General features: G+C 44.3%; 2 protein-coding genes across 6 annotated transcripts; both read right to left on the reverse strand.

Moving 5' to 3' along the window:
* Positions 1 to 620: 620 nt before the first annotated feature.
* Positions 621 to 7252, reverse strand: endou2 (endonuclease, polyU-specific 2). 2 transcript variants are annotated; one of them, XM_060936558.1, is made up of 7 exons: positions 6341 to 7252; positions 6095 to 6213; positions 4766 to 4871; positions 3048 to 3169; positions 2316 to 2428; positions 2068 to 2221; positions 621 to 968 (listed from the first exon to the last, which is right to left on the reverse strand). In XM_060936558.1, exons 2-7 carry the CDS (start codon positions 6194 to 6196, stop codon positions 714 to 716), a joined length of 852 nt encoding a protein of 283 aa, XP_060792541.1. In that variant the 5' UTR covers positions 6197 to 6213; positions 6341 to 7252; the 3' UTR covers positions 621 to 713. The 2 variants fall into 2 exon arrangements, with proteins under 2 accessions (XP_060792541.1, XP_060792542.1); XM_060936559.1 differs by lacking the exons at positions 6095 to 6213; positions 6341 to 7252 and adding an exon at positions 5606 to 6088.
* A 209-nt stretch (positions 7253 to 7461) lies between these two features.
* rnf14 (ring finger protein 14) lies at positions 7462 to 20951 on the reverse strand. 4 transcript variants are annotated; one of them, XM_060936557.1, is made up of 8 exons: positions 20855 to 20951; positions 13380 to 13540; positions 13158 to 13288; positions 12003 to 12524; positions 11038 to 11266; positions 10511 to 10683; positions 9477 to 9607; positions 7462 to 8048 (listed from the first exon to the last, which is right to left on the reverse strand). In XM_060936557.1, the coding sequence occupies exons 2-8, from the start codon at positions 13528 to 13530 to the stop codon at positions 7991 to 7993; spliced, it is 1395 nt and encodes a 464-aa protein (XP_060792540.1). In that variant the 5' UTR covers positions 13531 to 13540; positions 20855 to 20951; the 3' UTR covers positions 7462 to 7990. The 4 variants fall into 4 exon arrangements, with proteins under 4 accessions (XP_060792540.1, XP_060792538.1, XP_060792537.1 ...); XM_060936555.1 differs by having other exon boundaries at positions 10601 to 10683; positions 20851 to 20939; XM_060936554.1 differs by having other exon boundaries at positions 20851 to 20939.
* Positions 20952 to 27385: the final 6434 nt, after the last annotated feature.

The raw sequence follows: 27385 nt of genomic DNA on the forward strand, positions 1-27385 counted from the left end.
CCCCCTTCTCCCCCCCTTCCTCTCTCTCTCTCTACACACTGTTTGCACTGTTATTGGAGATGCTTTAATCTCATTGTACATGTGTATAGTGACAGTAAAGGCATTCTATTCTATTCTATTAATGTTTGTAATAGCCAACTAGCAAGCTAGGTTAGCTATGTTAATTTAATGACGTCTGTTAAATGAGATTAGCAACGGTTTAATTGTTGTTTTATTATCAGTTTTCATGGGACGAATTGAACAACGATGGAATAAAGGAGTTCCCTGTGTTTTAATCGAAAACTTGGTGTCTGTGTGTTACTGGAGGAGCTGCACCCCATGTCCTGCATGTTTAGTGCATTTCCTGCTCTATCACACCCACTTCTGGTAATTAGCTGACCAGTTGAATCAGTAGTTTCAGGAGTGGGGAAAACACTGAAAAGTGCAGGGCAGAGGGTTCTCCAGGAACAGGCCAAGGAACCTGTGCTCCAGTGGGTGTGTGGCCTCATAACAATCATCATGATGTAATCTCTCACTAGATAATGAGTGACATTTCTAGAACAATATAGAGCATGTACACACTTTATCAGTGCAAACAAAATTTGATTTAAAAGAAAGAAAATGCACTGAATATAAATGAATCTGCAGTGTTTCTTAGTTTTATTTTCGTGAGAGATTAAAATATAAAAGCAGTAATCATAACCCATTACTATAAACCCTAGATGCCCTTCCGCTCACTGCATGTCCTGGTATCTGATGAGGACAGGGTAAGTTGTTCCTATGTGCTTCCGGTTGTAGTGATGGCACACAATCTCCACGTCGTAAAGACTGAAAGACACTCTGACGCGCTCATTAGGAGAGGTGATGAAGCACAGGGTGTACAGGGCGAACTCAAACTCTGGGCTCACACCAACGAAGATGCTCCCTTTGGGCTTGATCCCGTTCTTCCAGCTGAACTGAAGAGCTAAAATGTGTTTGTTCTCATCAGGCTGTAAACCATAATGGATAGAAAATCACTGTACAGAACCAGTGCCTCGACATTCATATTCAAAACTCAGCACACATTTATTTATTACAGTAAATTAGTACAACATATAACTTGCACAAGAAATAAAATACAATGTGGTGTGTGTGCAGTTATAGGAAAACAATCCCTCACCAGACTGACTCTCTCTCTCTCTCTCTCTCTCAATCTCTCTCTAGAAAAAATCTGCAGCTTTACTGAGAAACTGCAAAGAAGTGTAAACTCCTCTGTCCTGAAGAGTCAGAAACGTTACAAAGCACTGACACTGGAGACTCCTTCCATAAATAAACATCTCAAAACAGGTTTTTTTTTTTTTGCTTTTTTTTGTCTCGGTTCTTCCTACAGCTAACTTGCACTTGTTTCTGGTCAGTTAGTTACTATTTGCTCGTTTGGTTTTGCAGCACACGCTTACAGAAAAGTATTTGCCAAATTTATAAAGGTCATTTGAAGGACATCACGTGTCCTGTGCATGTTCATAGCATGTTTTAATACATCATTACAACACTATGATGTGTCTCCTGGATTCAGTGAAGCATTTAACAGCTCAAAATATTTACACCTAAACTTTCAGTTTGCATTACTGACACATAATTATTACTTATTATGTTTAGTTGCGGCAGCACGGTGGTGTAGTGGTTAGCGCTGTCGCCTCACAGCAAGAAGGTCCTGGGTTCGAGCCCCGTGGCCGGCGAGGGCCTTTCTGTGCGGAGTTTGCATGTTCTCCCCGTGTCCGCGTGGGTTTCCTCCGGGTGCTCCGGTTTCCCCCACAGTCCAAAGACATGCAGGTTAGGTTAACTGGTGACTCTAAATTGAGCGTAGGTGTGAATGTGAGTGTGAATGGTTGTCTGTGTCTATGTGTCAGCCCTGTGATGACCTGGCGACTTGTCCAGGGTGAACCCCGCCTTTCGCCCGTAGTCAGCTGGGATAGGATCCAGCTTGCCTGCGACCCTGTAGAACAGGATAAAGCGGCTACAGATAATGAGATGAGATATTTAGTTGCTTTTAACCTTTAATTCAGCCATATTATATCCCATCAAATGATGCTTACAGAAGCAGAAACCTACTTCTGGGGAATTCTCTTCCACGCTGTAGCCTTTGTAGTTGATATGGCCGAGCTTCTCTTGCAAGTACAACTGAATCCAGTTGTGGAAACCGATAACAGTGCGTCCACCTCTCGTTTCACCCACGAAGACATGCTCAAACCCTGATGAGTCTGGCCTGAGAGAGAGAGATATTTCAGATCTTATTACCGGAGCTCTCAAACTGCAGTTGCACAGAAGTACACGGTGGATGGAAGTTTATTTCTCAGTACCTGCTGGATCCTCTCCTGGTATAAAGCTCGAACCAGATGTGGTGCAGCTGCTCCTTAAATGCTGATGTGTCGAGTGGAGAGAGATCGTTCTTTACAAGGTACTTATGGACAATCTGAGGAAAAATGACAAAACATGAGGGGAAAAAAGTCCTGTTTGCTGTAATCCAGAGACTTTTATTGCAGTGTTACACGGCTGTGAAATTCACAACTATAACTTTTCCTTTACTGTTTTTACGCCACATTTCTGTCAAAACATACAGTGAATTGCTGTTGAATTTTATTTCACGTTAATTATTTCCAGTTATCCACAACTAATAAGATCTGAACTACAGGCCAGAGAACTACTGAACTGACCGGAGAGCAGATAAGGTGATGAGTGAAGGATATTTTAATTTTTTTTTTAATCTTAAGGATATATAATTCATATGGTTATGCTTAAATGTTTCTAAAACAGCCTGCTTTTAAACATTAATCATACAGTAGCACATCAAAATTCAAGAAAACGTATTGATTCATTTCCTGCTGTTTCCCAAAACAAATACTTTCCTGCTTTCATTACTTCAGTGATGACCTGAGGTGTTTCACAGTTTTAATTTAATCCCTTCATTTCTTTCAGTCTTTTCCGTCCCTGTAATGCTTTACTTGTGCTTTTCCCCTGACAGTTGAATGATGAATTAGTTTTCAGGTCTCGTCAGTAACATTAGTCATTAACTCCGTTAGCTCAGGTGTTACCTTCATTACAGAAGTCTTTATTATGGAGTCCAAAAACCTGTGATTCTCTGCCTCCTCCTCCGGGGTCACGACCTCTGGTACACCAGTAACACTCTCATAATTGTCCAGAAGTGAAATGAAGGCTGAAAAACAGGAGCAATATCAAACTATCCGATTAAAACTGTATTAGTATTAATAAAACTACAACCCCAGTTCTGAAAAAGTTGTTACGCTGTGTTTTAAACAGAGAAAAAAAAGAGACTGCAATGATTTCTAAATCCTTTCTGATCTACATTCAGTTGAATACAATATAAATTATATTTAATTTTCAAACTGATCAACTTTTTTGTTTTGTTTTTTTTGTACTAAATATACACGCATTCTATATTTGATGCCTGCAGCACATTCCAAAAAAGTTGGGACAGGGGCACGTTTACCGTTGTGTTACATCACCTTTTCTTTTAACAACATTTAGTCAGTGTTTGGGAACTGAGGCATTAATTTTTGAAGCTTTGAAAGGGAAATTCTTTCCCATTCTTGCTTGATATACGACTTCAGATGCTCAACAGTTCGGTGTCTCCTTTATTGTATTTTGTGCTTCATAACGTGCCACACATTTTCAACAGGAAGCAGGCAGGCCAGTTTAGCACCTGCACTCTTTTACTACAAAGCCATGCTGTTGTAACATGAGGAGAACGTGGCTTGGCGTTGACTTACTGAAATAAAGAGGATATCCCTGAAAAAGACATCATCTGTAAGGCAGCATGTTACTTCAGAACCTGTATGAACCTTTCAGCATTAATGGAGCCTTCACAGATGTGTAAGTTACCCTTGCCATGGGCACGAACACCTCCATACCATCACAGATGCTGGCTTTGGAACTTTGTGCTGGTAACAGTCTGGATGGTCCTTTTCCTCTTTAGCCCAGAGGACACAACGTCAGTGATTTCCAAAAACAATTCAGAATGTGGACTCATCAGACCCCAGCACACGTTTCCGCTCTGCCTCAGTCCATCTCAGATGAGCTTGGGCCCAGAGAACTCACCGGCGTTTCTGGATGTTGTTGATTTATGGCTTTCAGTTTGATGGTAGCTACAGCAATGAACTGTGTTTACTGATAACGGTTTTCTGAAGTGTTCCCAAGCCTGTGTAGTCATGTCCTTTATACAGCCATGTGGGTTTTTAATGCAGTGCTGCCTGAGGGGTCAAAATTTCTGATGATGTTATGGATTGTTGATGGTGAAATCTGTAAATTCCTTGCAATTGTACATTGAGAAACATTGTTCTTAACCTGTTGCTGAACCTCACCCCATCCTTACTTGGGAAAGACAGAACCTTTCCAATTGTTTACCTGTAGAAAGTTCTAAACAGGTGGTTTTTTTTTTTTTTTGGGGGGGGGGGGGGGGGGGGGGGGTTAAGAATTCCACAACTTTCACAGTCTTTTGTTGCTCCTGTCCCAACCTTTTTGAACAGCTGTTGCATCAAATTTAGAATGAGTGCATATTTAAAACAAACAAACAAACAAACAAACAAACAAACAAACGTTTATCACTTTGAACATGAAATATCTTGTCTTTGTCTTGTATTAAATTGAATGTGTTGAAAAAGGATTTGCAAATCATTGTATTCTGTTTTTATTTACATTTTACACAGCATTACAACTTTTTTGGAATTGGAGTTGTATTATTATTATTATTATTATTATTATTATTCAGAGATTAATATTCCACATTTCTTACCCAAAAAGGTTTCTTTTTTTAAAATGGTTTCATCCACATATGTGAAAAACGGAGATTGAGCTTCTTCTTTCCCATCACTGACGTCTGACAGATTCGCTGCTTTACTCTGCAAGAGACAAAGTCATGAAGATGAAATTTATACCTGTAATTTATTCTGCATTTATTTCAGGCTCCATGTGACTAACAGGAAATTGGATACTGAAGCTTCTGACACACATCCTGCTTTACTCCATTCGTTCACACAGTCTGGACCTGGTTTCCTTTCTGAGATGTTCTCCAGAATGATAAGGTTCAGGTCGAACTGCTTCTGGATTCATTTTTCACCAGAGTAAATGCATGTAATGTTCTGATGCACTGATTCACTTCCCTGGTGGCTGATGCTGAAATGGTCACCACAAGGTCACTAAATCAAATCATTCAGGTTTCTCACACACATCCATCCAGCAACGTCTTCCAAATTTTACTCAAGTTCAGTTGATAACATATTAGAACAAGAGCATTAATATAAACCTGTTGTTCATGTTACTGTCAGAGCTTCTGACCAATCAGATTCGAGAATTCAACCATGCTGTGGTATAAAGTATAATACACTCTATAGCTGTTTCTGCTCCGTGTCCGATCTTCTCATTTCTTTCCTTCAGTCAGAACTAATGTCTGTGAGAGCCGGATGAGGAAACAGACAATAGCACTAACGTGAACTGTTGTTTTCTTCTATAAATCCCACCAGAGAACAACGGGCAGGTCGGTCAGTCACTATACACACGCCACAGTTAAATGACTCCGTGTGAGTAAATACAAAATCAGCTGAAAGAACAGAAAATGTGTTTATCCAAAACGTACTGATCGTGGAGCTGTGAGGGCCATCACCGGGGTTTTGGGGAAATGTTTTTGTAGAACACACGCGTGGGATGACTTTTTTGTGGTTATGTTCCATCAATGTAGTGAGTGTGTCTCAACATAAAACAGAAAAAAAAAATATCCAGAAAAACCTTGGCTGAAGTGAAGGAGCTGAAATTTCCTGAATTGCTCTGGTGTTGGAAAGTTGGATCAAACTTTCTCTCGTTTCCTGTTAAAGTTTGTCAGATGTAACAGTTATAGTTTTGGTCACATATTTCATCTGTTTATAGCCAGAAATCAACAGCTGCCCTCAGGTGCCCATTATTATCAAGTTTCAAATAAACAGGGTTTTTTTCTTTGTATATTTGTAAGGACATCATAATTAAAACACACATACACTAGAGATCCTGAGGATAGAGTTTATTTTAAAAACACTGAAGTATTCCTTTAACTTTGGGTTGCAGTCATTATTATTATTATTATTATTATTACTTGCAGAGATATGCGGTAGTCTGTCCCAGGTCTCAGGCGATTGATATCATTGTCCCACAGCTCCTGCACTACAGCGGTCAGGTCTGAGTCCTGTTCAGTCATGGTGTATCTAGACAGGGCTGTGAACACACATGCTCAGGTTTACTGAGACAAAATCCTGCAGAGCTCCATCAGTACAGACTTTGTGTCAACTTTAGAAAGTTTGTATTGAAATTTACATCAATGGTTGAGAGAAACAAAACCCACCTCAACACGGTTTAGGCTGACTGTAGAATCCCACAGTGATCGGTGTGTATTCAGTACCTTTCTGAGTGTATAGTGTGGATGAGAGAGAGAGAGAGGGAGCACATGTCAGCAACTCTAGCCAAAAGGATTAGAAGCAGCTTGCGGTGCTTTTGAATGTTCCACTACAATGAGGTTTGAGGGTCGTTGTACTCGTTTTTGTTTCAGTGTGCATCGTGAATTAAACATCAGTGAATTATTTCTTTACCAAGACCTCGAGTACAGCCTCAGAAGTTTCCCAAGGCTTGAGAAAGGACCAGTGTGATAAGCAGTAAATAATGGATTAACACTTTTATTATGATGTAAATTTTTCCACATTTCTTTTGAACCTGTAACGTGCTTGAAAAACGGTTTGTCTGACAGGCCAGTTTCACTGCTTTAGACACTTAAATATACTTTATCCTTATTCATTTTAATGGCACAGACTGAACTTCAGTATGAGGCGTCTCAAAGATGTACTTTAACAGAATAAAATAATTTTTTAAATAATATAAATCATTTTAAAAGAACACCTCTCCCTTCATTTCATAGTTAACTATTTTTAAAAATCTGAACTCTCACACACACAAAAAAAGTTATGGGTAAGTGCTTCCAGGGTCAAAGTTCAGAAGACTGAGCAGCCATTTTAACTCAGCTGAGCACCAGGTGAGTTTCCCTCCGCACAGCAAGCTATTCATTTTTTACTTATAGATTCTATGTAAATATTTTAGATGTGTAATTAAAGATAAACCTTTCAATCTTCCTTTAAAATAATCATTAAAGGGTTTAAACAGGATTTAATTGAAGTTTATTGATGCTGGTGTCATTTGAGACGCTGTTGATGCCATCTTGGAAAATTCATCTTTAATATTCTTTAATGTGGTGCCATTACTTTAAGTCACAGCTGTTACCGTCACTGTGTTCCTGACACCAGTGACAATAACTCCAGTGAGTTAAAGTAATGGCACACCATTAAAGAATATTGAAGTTCTTTTTGAATGAATAAGCATCACAATTATAATTTCTGAACAGAAGCTGAAACAGTCAATGATCAGTGATTCAGGCAGAAAATCCTGAATCTATTAAAATGCAAACAAAAGGCAGAGTTCATCAGGCCGATAGATCTGTTTATTGTGGCCAGCATGTTTACACAAATATCTGCATATAACTTTATGTTCTCAATAAAGCCTTAACAAGGAAAAAAGAAAAATAGAGAATTAATAAGGAATTAGGTAATTTCAGAATTTAGGCGAATACTCAGTCTTCACCGCGACGGGTACAAAAGTCTTAACCTTGGAAACAGAACATAAGGAACTCGTGCTCTTTGTGTAACTGGGAACATGCTGATCATGAACACAGGAGATTATCTGAAGAATGGTTTTAGGACAAGTCTGTTGTTTTCATGCTCTGATAAAATTACTCAACTCAAGAGGGCCTCGAACTGCTTCTCTTCAAACAAATAACAAGCAGCATTTTTGTTTTTTAGCTTTTCTTAACCCCCTTCAACAATCTGATCAGTAACTGCATTTTGGAACAACTGAAAAGTTTTTTTTAAATGGAGATAAAGTGAGGGGATGGACACAGCAGGTATCAGTGCGCTGATAACATTCCTCCCGGTGGTGGCGCTGAACTCTTTCACTCATCTTCATCACTCCAATACTCATCATCATCATCATCTACACCCTGGAACAATCTAGAAAGAGAACAAAAATGTTTTAGAAAAGAAAAGAAACACTAATGCACTCTTTGAAAAAACACTTTACCCTGCCTGTAGAGTCAGGTCTAATAAAAGTGATGCACAAGTCGCTTCACTGGATATAAAATAAAGATTCAGGAAATTCAGTGAAGAACAAAGTGGGCCACATCATAGACAGAGAATAAAACAATAACAGGAAGTGATATCCAAAGTTAGAGTCAGTGATTCTGGTAATCAGTAGCTGATGCTACTTGCTTTAAAATTTAAGCCCAATTTAGAACAAATCCAGCTGTTCTGATTGGTCAGATGTTTGCTGGTCGATTTGAATTTGTTTCTGTGTCCCATTTATAAAGTTAAGTAGCACAAAAACCCAGAGCCTCGTTTATAAACACCTGCACAGATTAATCTTATATGTGGACACACAATTATTTCTTCACTGTTTTTCAGATTTAAAAAAAACTGTCCATATGCATAAAGACATTCTTCTAAATTCATTAAAAAGTTACAAATCAGTTAAAACTGTGCAAAAGAGCAACATCAGCTCCAGGTAGAGATGCCTTCAAACGCTTACACTATGGAGCACAAGTATAGATGTTTTCATTTATTAATATCATGGAGGTGATGAGGGTAGAGGAGGAAGAGAGGGTAGAAGAAGTGGAGGAGAACGAGGTGGTGGTGATTGTGGAGGAGGAGGTGAGCGTAGAGGAGGTGGCGGTGAGTGTAGAGGTGGAGGAGGTGAGGCTGGAGGAGGAGAGTGTAGACTAGGAGGAGGTAAGTGCAGAGGAGGAGCATGTGGAGGAAGAGAGTATAATGGAGGAGTTGGAGAGTGTGGAGGTGGAGTATAGAGGAGGTGGAGGAGGAGAGTAGAGGAGGTGGAGAGCGTGGAGGTGTAGACTGTGGAGGAGGTGTAGAGTGTAGAGGAGGAGGTGGAGAATGTAGAGGAGGTGGAGAGTGTAGAGAAGGTGGTGAGTGTAGAAGAGGAGAAGACAATGAGTGTACAGGTGGAGGTGAGGGTAGAGGAGGTGGAGAGTGTAGAGGTGGAGGAGAGGGAGAGTGTAGAGGTGGAGAGTGTGGAGGTGGAGAGGGTAGAGGAGGAGGTGGAGAGGGTAGAGGAGGAGTTCGAGAGTGTGGAGGAGTAGAGTGTAGAGGAGTAGAGTGTAGAGGAGGAGGAGTTGGAGAGTGTGGAGGTGGATAGTGTGGAGTGTCGAGGAGGAGAGTGTGGAGGAAGAGAGTATAATGGAGGAGGAGTTGAGAGTGTAGAGGAGGAGGTGCAGAGTGTGGAGGAGGTGCAGAGTGTGGAGGAGGTGCAGAGTGTAGAGTGTCGAGGAGGAGAGTGTGGAGGAAGAGAGTATAATGGAGGAGGAGTTGGAGAGTGTGGAGGAGGAGGTGGAGAATGTAGAGGAGGAGTGTGTAGAGGAGGCGTACTGGTTGAAGCAGGGTACGTTGGGATTGTTGAAGTGACTGTAGGGGTTCACTCGAGACAGAGGAGCCAGGCAGATCCAGCAGAAGTTCTGGTGACAGGAGGAGCAGGTCATTTTGTTGCAGCCTTGCATCTTCTGCAGAGTCGAGAGGAGACACACGAGCTGAAAGACCCTTCGTGTTTCTTTCATTCTAATCATAACCAGAGTGAGGAGACGTACGGAGCAGGTCGCGGTTCTGAATGAACGGTTTATAATGAACCTCAACTGGACGCTCTGGAACAACATTGCAATCTGATCCGAACTCCTACGTACGCGTGGGGTGAAGTTCAGTCATCGAGGTCAGCGTTTCACAACACAAGCAGCACGATCAGAGTTTTAAATTATTTCTGTCTCAAAACCCATCATCATCACCGGACTGCGATCACCCTCTTCTTCTCCTCACTGCGTCTTTAATGAAGTCACAGTGAAGTCGCTGGGTGTCTCGTCCACCTCAGATTCAGGAACCGGACGCTCCGTCACACCTCCAACAGCTTTAACTCATCGACTGACGTTACCGATACTGAAAGACGTGTTTTACACTTTTTCTGCCGTGTGTATGTTCTGCTGGATTTCTGGTGAATATTAAACGCTGAACATTACGGAGGTCCTCAGGACGTTAGTGTGATGTTCATCACGCTGCTCATTCAGCCTCACGATTATTTTAAACATTAAAATCTCTTGCATGAGCTGTGTTTTATTAAACGACTGTTTTATTGTGTGAGCAGCACATTGTGACACGCGCACACACACGCGCACACACACGCGCACACACACGCCAAACTCGCACTCTGATCCCGGTAGCGGTTTCCAAAATCTAATAAGGACTCCTCCAAACTCTGACGTTCCACTGGGTGAATATTACACACTAACTTTATATTCCTATAATGTTTTCTCAGATCTTCAATCAACGTAGTTTTGTGTTCGCGTACCTGAACAGTTCACTTTGTATCTAAATCTACTGGACGTTTCATGGTTTTGAGATCCATCAGTGACGCTGACCTGAATGTGACAGCTACAGTGAGGGCAGAGTTTAGAGTTCTCGTCCAACCACTGCTGACTGAAGGACTCCTCTATAGCTCGGTTGATCACCTGCTTCCCAAAACGCTGCTCCAAGAACTTTCTGTCCTCCTCAGAGGCATTCAGGTACTCCTCCTGCAGGTTAGTGAGCTCCTCTAGGGAGAAAAATAAAAGAAATATTTTGGTTTTACTTTTATTTTCATTCCATTAAAGACTGAATATGTTCCTCTGATATCATAACCATGTGAGCACATTGCAGCATGAAGCGCTGAGGAGCATGGCTTCTGAAAATAGTCTTCAATACGTTTCTCTGCTCGATATTTGCACATTATTTTCAGGAGTAATTCAGGTCATTGCTCATGACAAAACTGCTACAAAAATTTAAATACGAAACAGTAAGGTTTTAACTCCTTGTCACGTTCCTTTATTTACAGTCACTCCTGTGCACTTCATACAGCTGGATGTTATTACAGATGTCATGAAACTCCTCATCAGTAAGAGCTGCTTACGGACGGTGGGTGGGCAGTGCGACAGGCCGTGGTAGGCGCGCTTGCACAGCGTACAGAAGGCGTAGCGACAGGATGGACACAGGCCCATGGTGGCGTTGGGCTCCAGCATCACAGCCATGCAACAGGAAGTGCGAGGGCAGTACACAACATCCGCCATCATGTCCAGGCTGTTCTGCAGCAACAAGCGATCGTAGCGTGCAAACTCCTCCTCCCCAACCAGCAGCTTCACCTGTCAGAGATGCATGATCACGTCACGACCCGACACCTTCAAATCCCAGATGGCTTACAGGTGTCAAAACATCATTAAAATCCCTGCTGATGATTTTAGATTTACATATCCAACTGAAAATGCCATGTTTAAGAGCTCATGTTCTGCTTTTATTTGTCTACAGCAAGTATTAAAACGTTTCTTAACCTTTGTTGCAGAAATGAACCTTTTTGCCTGATGTTAAAAAAGGATCAGAATAAACGTGTCCTTTATGTTTGGGTTGAAATTTTCTAATTCGTTCTAAAAGCTGTGTGTGTGTGTGTGTGTGTGTGTGTGTGTTTTCCACCTGGTGAAACAGAATGAAGCTTTTAGGAAGCTGTGAAGACAAACTGAAGATTTTAGATGAATCTCTGATGGCGTATGGAACAGAAATCCAAGCGACACGTCAGAAAAAAGAACACAGTGTACAGAAATAAAAACTAAGCTTAAAAGATTTTAAAAAAAAACTCAATTTTTTTTCTTATAGAGATTTATTTTGTGCTTTTGGGATGCAGCGTGTGATGCTGCTGCTAATGTTTATGGCAGTAGAACATTCCAGGCCTTTTAATATTTAAATGTAAGTCACCTGATTTTCAGTCATCCAGGTCATTTAAATAATTTCTTCTCAAAGACATTCTCAAGTTAAAATCATATTTATGCATGTTCGCTAAATTTGCTTACAATGATGCTCCAGATACGTACAGGTGTAAGAGGTTACCTGGGAAGGCGTGGCTACAGAGGTACACTCCGGCTCAGGGCATGTAAGGCACTGGACTTTGCCGTCTCGGATTTGGATCCGGAAGTACTCCGTGATGCAGGTCCTGCAGTAAACGTGCTGACACTCTTTAAAGAGCACGCAGCTGGAGCCCAGCTTCTCGGAGAAGCAAATCCCACAGCAGAAGACCTTACTGTCGAAAACCTTCTGCCGCTGAGCTTCGTCAAAGTCCAGGAGCTGACGCAGCAGATCAGTGTGCAGCTCCGCCTCCAGAACTGCGCGGGGGTCCAGCTCTGCCGACTTCTTCCTCTCCGCCCCTGTGTTCTCGGCTCGCTTGGGGGCTCCATCAGTTCTGCAGCACTCCAGCTGAGGATATTTGCTGCTACTACTGGGGATCTCCAGAGGAGACTGCAGACCCATGAATTCCAAAGCCTCTTCCTTGAGGAACTGAATCCAGGTGAAGAGCACCACGCTGCCCTGATTCTCCTGCCACAGGTCATCCAGACGTTTACACAGAGATGTCAGCTGATAAACAGATAATGTTGAGAGAAGGAAAGATGGAGAATGAAACACTTGAGTTGATAAACTTTGTTTTTCTATTTAAACGGCTGCTCATGCTGCGTCACGGGACGGGAGGAAAGCGCTATCTGCCCTCTTCCTCATACGCAAGCTCACAGATGCCTATGACTGGCTAGAGCTGCTGTGATTGACAGAGGAGACAGAGTATGCTCCTCCTACCCAGTTTTATTCCCTTCACTCCCAGCCAAGCTGCTAACACACTTTCGCACCAAACACAGTGTGGGATTTTTAACGGTTATTTTAATAACTGACACCTGACAGTGACTTAATCAGTACGTTCCTCTGGGAGTTAGTTCAATGACTTAGTTTAATATAATAAATAAATAAATAAATAACTTTTAGATCTTGTATAATTTTATTTCAGAAACGATAGAATCCTGTTTGAGAAATATAATTATATTTCCATAACTGATAAATTAATAAAAGTCTCTTGTTCAACAAACCAAACCGTTTTTGTGTGTTTTGCTGTGGCCATGATGCAGAACGTACCCAGTGAGAACCTAGAAACAATTCCACTGTATAATAGAGCGCCGCCCACCTCTCTCAGCCAGCCGCACTCACAACAACGTGTTTCTTCACCTGGAGTCTGGAGAGCCATTTGGAGCTCAGCGTAAACGCTGGCGCTGATGAGGAAGGATAATCGACAGGAAGCTCGAAACTCAAGACCAGAGGAGGCAGAAAGGAGACGTCGTACTCCACACATCTCTCCCCTGTCCAGGCAAATTCACATAAACTCAGGTGAGAAGAGCGAGGAGAAATGAGTCAGGTTTAAACACCAGAGTGAATCGAACATCACCTCACCGCTGACCAGCAACTTGAAGTCAGAAGGCAACTCGAGACACAGATGGATTTCTCCTTCCCGGCTTGACTCGGCTCGGCGAAACTCTTCTGCATCATAAATGCTCGCTAAAGCCAGCAGTTCATCATCCTGTGCTTCCTGATCCTCAGACATTTGAACATTCCTGATGGAACACAAGACAGGAAGTTCATTTGAACATACACTGAGCTACACCAAGTCAAATTTAACTGTAAACACGAGGAAAAATGAACTCAGGCAGAATTTCATTGATTCAAGAATAAGGAAGAACAGAAGTTGCTAAATGTTGTGCAAGAATTATGACTAAATCCGATCTTAAGCGCTAAGGGTCTGCGTGGATGAATATTCATTCCAGCCAATCGGGAGCCATAGCTGATAATCAAATGAAAATAAGATCAACTATATGATGAAACAGGTGGAATCAGGTGCTGGTCCCTGATCAGAGAGAGGGAGGAAAAAAGGACACTGCTGAATATTAGGAGCAAAAAAAAAAAAAAGAAAGAAAGAAAACCTTATGACCTCTCCAGTTGGGCTGGGTGAGACAATACTATCATCTCAATATGGTGATAAATTGTCACAGCACACTTTTGAGATATTGTGATCTTAATTTAAAAGTAACACTGACAAACTTTGATTTCTTTTTCAAAATTACAGCAGTCGGTCTCCTCAGTTCCCAAACGTTTACAGAGTGTTGTTAAAAGTCGAGGTGATGCAACACAGCGGTAAACACGTCCCTGTCCTAACTTTTCTGAAATGTGTTGCTGACATCAAATTCAAAATGAGCTGACATTTTAAAAAAACAACAATAAAATTTCTCAGTTTCAACATTTGATATGTCGTCTTTGTACCATTTTCAATGAAATATAGGGTTTCCATGATTTGCAAATTATCACATTCTGTTTTTATTTACATTTTACAGTGTCTCCCAACTTTTTTGGAACTGGGGTTGTATTTTATGACTTCTACATTATCAAGTCAGTACAAAAACGTTCGAGTCCAAATGTTCATTTTCCAGCACAAAATTAGATTTAGATTAGATAAAACTTCATTGATCCCTTTGGGCGGGTTCCCTCAGGGAAATTAAGATTCCAGCAGCATCATTACAGATAAACAGAGAAAAGAAAATAGAGAAAAAACTTCTAGATAAATTAAATTAAGTATTTATCTAGAAGTTTTTTCTCTAAACTAATTATAAAATTAAATGTTACAGAAAAAAAATGTTTGTATCTGAGCATCATATTCCATAAGAGACACTTTTCAGATGAGAAAAGAAAGCATAATGAAGGCTGCTGGGTTTTGGTGTAAAATGAAGAAGTGAGTGTGACAGTCAAAGTGTCCAGAAGAACTGTGGCTGGTTCTGGAAGATGCTCAGCAAAACCTACAGATCATTTCCACATAAAACTGACCTCACTGGACCGGAGACGGAGATTTGTTTTTTTTTAAAGCAAAGGGTCGTCTCACACCAAATACTGACTTTGCTTCATTTATTACAGCTCACGGATTACTGTTTATAGTATTTTTTTAATGTTGAAACATTTCATTTCATTATTTTAAGCCATTTTTGGTCGACAGCATTTCTTAACATGTGCCTCAGACTTTTACACACAGGCCTGTAGATCTCATGTACATTGTAAACGTGTTCATGGTGTAGAATGTGAGAGTTTGTTGTCCTGCATTGCTTACATTTTCTTTTTATCTCTTTGTGAAGTTCATTGTTGAATTCCACTGCACACGGCAATAAACTTTTACTGACTGACTTACAAGGATTTTATCAGAAAACACTAAACTACATGTGGCAGGTCCTGAGAAGTTTTGACGATCAGAAATCGCCTTCCATAATTTATTTTTTTACTTCTTTCTGTTAATATCTGATGTCTATGTATTTCCTTTAAATGATTGGCTGTGTTGTATTGCAGGGGTTTTCAAAGTGTGGGAGAGTCAGACCCCCCCCAGAGAGCAAATAAACAACAGCGCCCCTCCCCCCCAGAGAGCAAATAAACAACAGCGCCCCTCCCCCCCAGAGAGCAAATAAACAACAGCGCCCCTCCCCCCCAGAGAGCAAATGAACAACAGCGCCCCTCCCCCCCAGAGAGCAAATAAACAACAGCGCCCCTCCCCCCCAGAGAGCAAATAAACAACAGCGCCCCTCCCCCAGAGAGCAAATGAACAACAGCGCCCCTCCCCCCCAGAGAGCAAATAAACAACAGCGCCCCTCCCCCCCAGAGAGCAAATAAACAACAGCGCCCCTCCCCCCCAGAGAGCAAATAAACAACAGCGCCCCTCCCCCCCAGAGAGCAAATAAACAACAGCGCCCCTCCCCCCCAGAGAGCAAATAAACAACAGCGCCCCTCCCCCCCAGAGAGCAAATAAACAACAGCGCCCCTCCCCCCAGAGAGCAAATAAACAACAGCGCCCCTCCCCCCCAGAGAGCAAATAAACAACAGCGCCCCTCCCCCCCAGAGAGCAAATAAACAACAGCGCCCCTCCCCCCAGAGAGCAAATAATCAACAGCGCCCCTCCCCCCAGAGAGCAAATAATCAACAGCGCCCCTCCCCCCCAGAGAGCAAATAATCAACAGCGCCCCTCCCCCCCAGAGAGCAAATAATCAACAGCGCCCCTCCCCCCCAGAGAGCAAATAAACAACAGCGCCCCTCCCCCCAGAGAGCAAATAAACAACAGCGCCCCTCCCCCCCAGAGAGCAAATAAACAACAGCGCCCCTCCCCCCAGAGAGCAAATAAACAACAGCGCCCTCCCCCCAGAGAGCAAATAAACAACAGCGCCCCTCCCCCCATAGAGCAAATAAACAACAGCGCCCCTCCCCCCAGAGAGCAAATAAACAACAGCACCCCTCCCCCCCACAATTTTTGTTGTTGCTATACTTAATGTTCCATTCGTATTTAAAAAATGGTTGTTGTACACATTATTTTTTTCTTTTACACATTTTAAACATCTGTGCTTTTTTAAAACCTATTTTTTTTTACACATTTTAAACATCTGTGCTTTTTTAAAAAAAAAAACATCTTGTTTAACACATTTTAAACATCTCATAGCATCGTTAGCGAGCACCTTTTGGCAGACAACACACTGTGGCAGTGGAGCATCTTCAGATCCAGTCCATGAAAATCCAAACTTTAAATAATCATGCTCATACTTCCTTCTTTTTTTGCTTGGCCCAGACTCTGTCTCCTCACTCACTGTAGCTTTAGGTACTAAAAATCGATCCATTTTGCCTCTGGTAAAGGCTAGCTGAAGCTCGCTAAATGTCTGCAATAGTAACTTATTCTGGTGGGTGGTTCTCCACTATAGTTGCAAATTGGGATATGGACCTTGAGCAAACTGATAAGTTCATAAGGCAGAATTCTGGTAGCCAATTTTGGAGTTTTATCAAAGTATCTTCTTATTGCTCGATATGGCAAAATTCAAGGTCAAAGGTCAAGGTCATTTCAAAGTCAAGGTTGCCCTTGTCTCTGTCAGTACACAAACAGGTCTCTGAAATGCCTAATAAAATCCATAATCTCTGACCAAAATCAAAATGTAATTGACCCCAATTACAAATCTGGGCCTTATTATAAATAATTCTATTTGAAAATGTATATTTATCACAATAGAACAATAAATATATGTATTAAAAGGGTGCAGCGTTTGTGTACTGACAGCATGTTTGTGTACTGACATGTTCAAAAATAAGACAACGAAGTTGATTATTTGAGCAGAACAGTAAAGATCAATCATTCAACCAGGTAGTAAGTAGGGGAAGCTGGAAGTAAAATTAACAGTTAGTAAAAGGTGACTGTGGGTGGTAAAAGAGAGCAACTGGACTTGCTTGAAGATTCTTGAAGACGTTTCACCTCTCATCCGAAAGGCTTCTTCAGTTCAACTAAAGAGAAGAGGAGAACTGAAGAAGCCTTTCGGATGAGAGGTGAAACGTCTTCAAGAATCTTCAAGCAAGTCCAGTTGCTCTCTTTTACCACCCACAGTTTACCATGACCTGGATGACTGAGAATCTTCACAGACTTTGTAAAAGGTGAGTATGGGGGGGAGGGGCAAATTCAAATTTTTAAGTCAGTACACAGACACTCTCAGAAATTGACTAGGCCTAATCAGAAAACCTTTAAAGATATCCTGGTAGGATACATGTACTAGGTATAGGCCTATATACTAGTAGGTTGACAAAAGGGATCGAGAGACATCAAACTGTCATCCTATCAAATTGGTCAATACACTAACACAATAGTCAGTACACAAACAGACCCCGGTGTGAGTGTATGGACTGTTAGTGTATGGACAAATAGTTCATCATCTGGTCACCAGGGTGCAGATGTGTATATGATGCCTGTGCATTGTAGTCTAGTTGAAAGGTCTTCTGACTCACATTCATGGCACAAACATGTTTTCATGACAAAGCTGGGCCTACATCATTCTAGAAGTGTTAGTGTATTGACTGCTATTATAAATTCTGTTAAAAATTGCCATACAAACCTGAACAATGCTGGAAAACTACCACAATATGAAATTCAGTGTTTCCCTCCCTTGAACTTGTGGGATTCCCACAATGCACTGCAGTCATCTCAGTAGAATAGTTCTGTCCATTTTCCCCAGGTGTCTCTAGTAGTTAGTACTGTTAGTGTACTGACTTAATTACTTAGGACACCAAAAATCAATTTCTTGGCGGGAAAATTTCTGACTAGTATTGGAAATATTTTCAAAACGTGCTTTTCTTCATGCTGCATGGACAATATTGATCATATTTAAATGGGTGACACAAAATAATAACACCAATAAATATTTTTCAGCAAGGGTTTATTTTCCTTCTGGGATGTATGAGACACGCATTTTGGACCCCCTTGGGTACTTCCAATGAAAAATTCTACCAACACTTATATTTGAGTGGATAAAATTTAATATCAATTAATTTTTATAATCAATAGGAAGGCATAGGAACACAGACACCCTGATTTTATTTAAAGGCCTGGGGCCTCATGTACAAAGACCTGCATGGATTTCCCACTAAATATGTGCGCATGTCAAAATCGGGAAATTTGCGTACGACCAAAAAAATCCGGATGTATCAATCAGTGCGTACGAAGGTTTCCACGCACTCTCCTGTTGTACATCCCAATCAACGTGGAATTCGGCGCACACGCACGAGCCCCGTTCCCCGCCCCGTCTCCTCCCTCAATTATTCCACACTGAATATGTTAATTAGTATAAATAGACCTGCAGTAAGGCCCGCGTTAGGTAAAAGACATGGCAACTTTTACTAACGCGTTAATGTTAATTAAATGTTAGAAATCTCGCGTTAATCAAATTAACATTTAACATTTATTATTACCATTTAACATTAACATTTATTTGCGTTAATCCCTGCCTTTAGCACAGTGTAATAGAATTCACATACATCACTTAATTGTTCTGTCACCTCCAATTAAAGTGATGTTCAAAGTGTATGCTATGAGACATGCAACGCTCACTGATTGTATGCCACTGAATGTGAATGTAGCTTATACCAAGATAACGGTATGATTCGCATCGTCCGCAGTGCCTGCGCCACAATGAGTGTCTATTTGAGTTACATGGGTTTTGAAAACAAAAAAACACCTTTAGTGCTCTAATGTGTAAATTCTTTCAGGGACACCCTGTATTTGAGGAAATGTCTTCCTCTCTTAGTAGGCCCAATATTCCTAGCCACATGTAACCAGAAATAAAACATGTGCACATATTTTCCACAATAGGATTTTAATGACAAATGTATTCTAGCAGGGTGCCAGGGAACAACAGGAGGCCCCCAGTCCATCCCACCCGAGCAGGAAGAGGACCCCCAGCCGAGCGGATCCAGCGTCACTGTCACCTGCCCCCCTTCTCCACCGCCTGCCCCTGTCGCCGGGTCCACAGGCCGGGTGCTGACGCGCGCGGTCCTTGAGTCGCAGGGGGAAATTTTAAAGGGGATAGAGGCGATTAACGACAACCTCGAGGGAATCCGCGAGGAATTGAAGGAACTGAATAACACATTAAAAGAATATCTTAAAAAAATGAATGGTGTCCCGTGTCCCGTCTGTCCTTACCTTTTCACATTGTGGCTATTAAGCGCTGCCGGGTTTGTACGCCATGTCGCTGTGGCACCTCGTTGTGAGGCCCAGGGTCTGGGTCCTCCGGCAGGTCTCGCTCCATTATTGGCACGCCGTGCCGCTGTGCCACATTGTGTAACACGCCACACACCGCGGTTGTGTCTGATTTGTACGCACTTGGAAATCGTTTCATATATTGATCTTGGTAATTATGTGATAAAGCTACCCCACGCAACATCAACTAATAATATTTCAGTCTGACACCTCGCGGCAAATGCGCGAGGAAGCTAGCTGCAATGCATAGTCCTGCATGTGAATTCTTTAATTTAATTAATTAACCAATAGTCAATGGGAATAATATCGAAATGATATTGCTGGGGTTTCTCATTTCCCGTAATTACAATATGGAAGGGATGGTTGATGGATCTGTTGGCATTTACCCAACAGTCTCGCATTATGTGTCTCGACAATGTCGTATGACTGACATACATTTCAATTCACGCATCCGATGTTCCGATGCATTTTTTGGATGCCTCTTATCGCCATGTCATGACTCTTGACCGAGTAGGCCTAAATGTAGTTGCGTTGCTCTGCCTCTAAGTGTCGCCAAGTACCAAGATGCACCAGAAATGTGCGTACGTCAGCCATGAGGTTTGCGTAGAGTACCGCACTTTTCCACGCCAAGTCAATCTTTGTACATACGAATGTTTGCGCAGAAAGTGACGTACGTAGCTTTTTTTGTGCGTACGCAAGCTTTGTACATGAGGCCCCTGCTCTCAGAATACTTGTTAAGTGAGGTGACATCAATTTGCAACTATGGTGGAGAACCACCCTGGTTTATTTTTCCTCACGTTGCGCCCCCCTGAAGAACTCTGGCGCCCCCTAGGGGAGGCGCGCCCCACACTTTGAAAAGCCCTGCAGTAAACCATTCAAGGGAAAAAACCGCCTTCCATGATTAAATGAACAGAAACACAGGCATGACGTAATGATGGGCGCGTAAAAGTGCAGTGCGCACGCGCAGAATCCCCATCACGCCTGGGCGGCCTGCCGGATGTCCGTGTTGTTTCTTCCTGACCGGAAGGAAGTGTGTGAAAGTCAGTGATCACCTCACACTCTGAGATACAGGAAGCGACTCAAATAGAAACCCATTTGCTTTTATATATTTTACTCGCATCAAACTAAATCTTTGGATCTCTAAGCCGAGTTCACTAGCTGTCAAAGCTAAGCGTTAGCGCAACCTGAGGTGAAGTTAGAGGAGTTCAGCGGTTGCTAGCAAACATAACTAGCTGTCACTCAGCACCCAGGCTACATGCTTAAAACCAACAGTCCCGTTCCGGACTAAGTTAAATAATAAACAATGCTAACTAGGTAAGTTAATGACTAACTTACCTACAGAGCAGAACGATAAATAAGGCCGGAAGTAGAACTACAGTAAGCACTCCGTGTTGTCAGGTACTTCGTTCTCACATTCTGACCCAGTCGGTCCCGCCCCTGCTGCGCGCTGACTGGTTGGTGGTTAAACGTGAGCACCGTTTGTCCAATTACACTTCCTGTTGCTTTTGACTGTTGGCCAATCGTGATGCAGCTGAGTCCATTGAGCGGAATCGTAATGCCGGAAGTATCAATAGCAAAAGTTTTCCCCAGATCGGATGAGTGCTGTGTCCCTGCAAACCTAATTTTTGATTATTTATTAGAATTAAATTTTTTTAAACGAATCCTGCTGTGTCATTTTAAATAAATAAAAAAAATGAAAACTGCCGGCGGCACGGTGGTGTAGTGGTTAGCGCTGTCGCCTCACAGCAAGAAGGTCCTGGGTTCGAGCCCCGGGGCCGGCGAGGGCCTTTCTGTGTGGAGTTTGCATGTTCTCCCCGTGTCCGCGTGGGTTTCCTCCGGGTGCTCCGGTTTCCCCCACAGTCCAAAGACATGCAGGTTAGGTTAACTGGTGACTCTAAATTGAGCGTAGGTGTGAATGTGAGTGTGAATGGTTGTCTGTGTCTATGTGTCAGCCCTGTGATGACCTGGCGACTTGTCCAGGGTGAACCCCGCCTTTCGCCCATAGTCAGCTGGGATAGGCTCCAGCTTGCCTGCGACCCTGTAGAAGGATAAAGCGGCTAGAGATAATGAGATGAGATGAAAACTGCCACCTTACTGTGGTGGAGGGGTTTGTGTGCTTGAATGATCCTAGGAGCTATGTTGTCGGGGGCATTACACCCCTGTTAGGGACTCCCAAGGCAGACAGGTCCTAGGTGACAGGCCAGACCAAGAGCAGTTCACCAAAACCCTTATGGAGAATCGATCAAGGACCGTGACGTCGCCCGGCATGGCGCAGCCGGGGCCCCACCCTGGAGCCAGGCCCGGGGTTGGGGCTCGTATGCAAGCCCTTGGTGGCCAGGCCTTTGCCCACGGGGCCCGACCGGGCTCAGCCTGAAGCAGTGACATGGGCCTGACCTCCTGTGGGTTCACCACCCACAGAGGTAGCCGTAGGGGGCCGGTGCAGTGTGGATTGGGCGGCAGTCGAAGGCAGGGACCTCGACAACCTGATCCCCGAACACAGCGGCTAGCTGTTGGGACATGGAATGTCACTTCATTGGGGGGGAAAGAGCCTGAGCTTGTGCGGGAGGTTGAGAGGTACCGGCTAGAGATAGTCGGGCTCACCTCCATGCACAGCTTGGGCTCTGGAACCCAGCTCCTCGAGAGGGGCTGGACTCTCCACTTCTCTGGAGTCGCCCATGGTGAGTAGCGGTGGGCTGGTGTGGGGTTGCTTATAGCTCCCCAGCTCAGTCGCCATGTGTTGGAGTTTACCCCAGTGAACGAGAGGGTCGCCTCTCTGTGCCTTCGGATCGGGGAGAGGGCTCTTGCTGTTGTTTGTGCCTATGGGTCGAATAGCAGTATAGAGTATCCAGCCTTCTTGGAGTCCCTGGGAGAGGTACTGAGAGGTGCTCAGAGTGGGGACTCCATTGTTCCACTGGAGGACTTCAATGCTCACGTGGGCGATGACAGTGACACCTGGAGGGGCGTGGTTAGGAGGAACGGCCTCCCCGATCTGAACCCGAGTGGTGTTTTGTTATTGGACTTCTGTGCTAGTCACAGTTTGTCCATAACGAACACCATGTTCGAGCATAGGGGTGTCCATAAGTGCACGTGGCACCAGGACACCTTAGGTCGGAAGTCAATGATCGACTTTGTTGTTGTTTCATCTGATCTCTGGCCCTATGTCTTGGACACTCGGGTGAAGAGAGGGGCTGAGCTGTCAACTGATCACCACCTGGTGGTGAGTTGGATCTGCTGGTGGAGGAGGAAGCCAGACAGACCTGGCAGGCCCAAACGTATGGTGAGGGTCTGCTGGGAACGTCTGGCCGAGCACTCTGTCAGGGAGGTCTTTAACTCCCACCTCCGGGAGAGCTTCTCCCAGCTTCCGAGGGAGGCGGGGGACATTGAGTCTGAGTGGACCATGTTCTCTATCTCCATTGTAGACACAGCTGTTCGGGGCTGTGGCCGCAAGGTCTCCGGTGCCTGTCGTGGCGGCAATCCCCGAACCCGGTGGTGGACACCAGAAGTAAGGGATGCCGTCAAGCTGAAGAAGGAGTCCTATCGGGCCATGTTGACCTCTGGGACTCCTGAGGCAGCTGACAGGTATTGGCAGGCCAGGTGTGCCGCAGCTTGGGCAGTTGCAGAGGCAAAAACTCGGAACTGGGAGGAGTTCGGGGAGGCCATGGAGAAGGACTATCGGTCGGCCTCGAAGAAATTCTGGCAAACCATCCGGCGCCTCAGGAGGGGGAAGCAGTACTCTGCCAACACTGTTTACAGTGCGGGTGGGGAGCTGTTGACCTCGACTGGGGATATTGTCGGGCAGTGGAAGGAATACTTTGAGGATCTCCTCAATCCCACCGTCATGTCTTCCATAGAGGAGACGGAGGCTGATGACTCAGAGGTGGACTCGTCCATTACCCAAGCCGAAGTCACTGAGGTGGTTTGCAAGCTCCTCGGTGGCAGGGCACCGGGGGTGGATGAGATCCGCCCTGAGTATCTCAAGTCTCTGGATGTTGTGGGGCTGTCTTGGCTGACACGCCTCTGCAACATCACGTGGCAGTCGGGGACAGTGCCTCTGGAGTGGCAGACTGGGGTGGTGGTTCCTCTTTTTAAAGGTCCCATGGCATGGTGGTTTGTTGATGCTTTAAACGGGATCGTGGAGGTTTCCGGATGTTATATCCGCAGGCTTTCTCGAAATGAACCCTCGGCACGTAGATATAGCCTCCTGGGAGAAAGCCCCATTTCAGCGCTTTTCCCAGTGCGTCGTTTTGCTAATGAGAAGCAGGAGGCAGGGAAGGGTAGAGGGTGGGGGTGGGTCTTATCATTAATATTCATGACATGTAAATGTATTACCTCTGATTGGCTAACAGCACTGTGACGCTACCTCCAGTGGGTCAGAACAAGCGGATGTGGGTGTCTTACTATGGCGAGAGAGAAGGAACAAACCGCGAAGGGAAAAATACAGCGCACTGACGTCATTAAGGTGCGACGCAAGGAAATAAAATAAATTCAACAAATGTTTGGGTTTTTACTGAACAAACAAACAAATAAAATGAACAAGTGACTTAAAAAAAAGAATGTGGGTGTCTTTGTAAAAACTGTTTTGATTGGCTATTATAACAGAGCATGCTGCATGCTTTTTGGTTTTGTAGCGCAGAGTACCTGGCTAACTGCAGGGAACGGTTAGCTGCACAGCTAATGTAGCCATTGCAAGGCTAACGTGGCACCGATTTTAAAACACGGCAAAACATAAGCTCATAAGTTACAGTCAATTTCCAGACTAAACTCAGTTTAACAGAGCATGCTGCATGCTTTTTGGTTTTGTAGCGCAGAGTACCTGGCTAACTGCAGGAAGCGGTTAGCTGCACAGCTAATGTAGCCATTGCAAGGCTAACACACCGATTTTAAAACACAGCAAAACGACTTAACAGTTATACACTTACTTGTTCGGTGTTTGTGGCTGATGCGGCAGGGATGCTTGGTACGGACCCAGGCTTCAGTGACAGTTGATGTGCAAAACCTGCCCTGTACTGTCCCAAGTTGTGGAAACATTCATCAGGAAAATGCTTCCGACAAACATACACCGTCTTAGGTAGACTCGACGGCGTATTATTGGAGTAAATAAAATTAAGCCACTGCGTCTTCAGGGGCTCTCCCGTCGGCAGTAAAAACAGACTCCTTTCTGTGTTGTCACATCCATGTACAGCGCAACTTCCATGTTTGGTGGCAACTTTTGAGCTGGGCGGGCAATCCATACAGTGGGTGGGAATCCAGAGGGGGGGCGTGGGGATCATCTCCCTTGCTGATGTCGGCAAGGGAAGAGCTTCTCAACGCGCCGTTTTGACGCGCCATTCTCAAATATTGGGCATAGTTTGGTTTACACATTATGAAATTTCTAGCCACTGGGGTGACTTAAGAAGGTCAGAGGAACTCATTTTAACGTTAAAAAACCTCAGAAAGTGAAAATTTCATGCCATGGGACCTTTAAGAAAGGGGACCGGAGAGTGTGCTCCAATTATAGGGGAATCACACTTCTCAGCCTCCCAGGGAAGGTTTACTCCAGGGTACTGGAGAGGAGAATTCGACCAATAGTCGAACCTCGGATCCAGGAGGAACAATGCGGTTTTTGTCCTGGTCGCGGAACACTGGACCAGCTCTACACCCTTCATAGGTGCTCGAGGGTTCATGGGAGTTTGCCCAACCAGTCCACATGTGCTTTGTGGATCTGGAGAAGGCATTCGACCGTGTCCCTCATGGTATTCTGTGGGGGGTGCTTCGGGAGTATGGGGTTCGGGGCTCTTTGCTAAGGGCTGTCCGGTCCCTGTACGAATGGAACAGGAGTCTGGTTCACATTGCCGGCAGTAAGTCAGACCTGTTCCCAGTGCATGTTGGACTCCGGCAGGGCTGCCCTTTGTCACCGGTTCTGTTCATAATTTTTATGGACAGAATTTCTAGGCGCAGCCAGGGGCCGGAAGGAATCCTGTTTGGGAACCACAGGATTTCATCTCTGCTTTTTGCGGATGATGTCCTGTTGGCTTCTTCAAACCAGGACCTTCAGCATGCACTGGGGCCGTTTGCAGCCGAGTGTGAAGCGGCTGGGATGAGAATCAGCACCTCCAAGTCCAAGGCCATGGTTCTCGACCGGAAAAGGGTGGCTTGCCCTCTCCAGGTTGGTGGAGAAGTCCTGCCTCAAGTGGAGGAGTTTAAGTATCTCGGGATCTTGTTCACGAGTGAGGGAAGGATAGAGTGTGAGGTCGACAGGCGGATCGGTGCAGCCTCCGCAGTGATGCAGTCGCTTTACCGGTCCGTTGTGGTGAAGAAGGAGCTGAGCCAAAAGGCGAAGCTCTCGATTTACCGGTCGATCTACGTTCCGACTCTCACCTATGGTCATAAGCTTTGGGTAATGACTGAAAGAACAAGATCATGGATACAAGCGGCCAAAATGAGTTTCCTTCGCAGGGTGGCTGGGCGCTCCCTTAGAGATAGGGTGAGAAGCACAGTCACTTGGGAGGAGCTCGGAATAGAGCCGCTGCTCCTCCACATCAAGAGGAATCAGCTGAGGTGGCTCGGGCATCTCTTTCAGATGACTCCTGGACGCCTCCCTGGGGAGGTGTTCCAGGCATGTCCCCCCGAGAGGAGGCCCCAGGGGAGACCCAGGACACGCTGGAGGGACTATGTCTCTCGGCTGGCCTGGGAACACCTCGGTGTTCTTCCTGAGGAGCTGGCCGAGGTGTCTGGGGAAAGAGAAGTTTGGGCTTCCATGCTTAGACTGCTGCCTCCGCGACCCGGCCCTGGATAAACGGATGAAGATGAGATGAAAAAAATGAAAGGATTATTTATTACTCTTTGTAGCTGTCGGGGTAGAAGGTGGAGATCATCTGCGCATGCGCCAAAACATCTCATCTCATCTCATTATTTCTAGCCGCTTTATCCTTCTACAGGGTCGCAGGCAAGCTGGAGCCTATCCCAGCTGACTACGGGTGAAAGGCGGGGTTCACCCTGGACAAGTCGCCAGGTCATCACAGGGCTGACACATAGACACAGACAACCATTCACACTCACATTCACACCTACGCTCAATTTAGAGTCACCAGTTAACCTAACCTGCATGTCTTTGGACTGTGGGGGAAACCGGAGCACCCGGAGGAAACCCACGCGGACATGGGGAGAACATGCAAACTCCGCACAGAAAGGCCCTCGCCGGCCCCGGGGCTCGAACCCAGGACCTTCTTGCTGTGAGGCGACAGCGCTAACCACTACACCACCGTGCCGCCCTGCGCCAAAACATCACACGTTAAAATGAATTAGAATTAATTACATTTTTGTCTCACCTTAACTTATACTGTATGTAAGGAATATTATTTAAAATTTTGTACTCTGTAAAATGAATCTATTTTAAAATTGGCTTAATGACTAAATTTTGTATTAGTTTCTCAGCCATTTAATGCAAAATGCAACATGTACACTATATGAGCAAATGTTTGTGGACCATCGCACCCATATGTGGTTCTTCAAGTTGTGCCCACAAAGTCTGAAGCACACAGTTGTACAGAACGTCTCTGTTTGCTGTAACATTTCAGTTTCTCAGAGTCCAAACCTGCTCCAGCATGACGATGCTCCTGTACACACAGCACAGAGCTCCATGAAGACTTGGCGTGAAGAACTCGAGTGTCCTGCACAGAGCCCTGACTGAACTCAACCCCACTGAACACCTTTAGGATAATCTGGAGCCTCAACATCCCAAGATCAGTGTCTGATCTCACTAATGTTCCTGTAGCACAATGAACACACAGCCACACCCCAAAACCTAGTGGAGAGCCTTCCCAGAAGAATGGAGCTCATTATAACAGTAAAGGGGAAGCATGTAAATCTGGAATGGGATGTTCAACAAGAA

This window comes from Neoarius graeffei, chromosome 12 (genome assembly GCF_027579695.1).
Source record: "Neoarius graeffei isolate fNeoGra1 chromosome 12, fNeoGra1.pri, whole genome shotgun sequence".
Classification (NCBI taxonomy): Eukaryota; Metazoa; Chordata; class Actinopteri; order Siluriformes; family Ariidae; genus Neoarius; species Neoarius graeffei.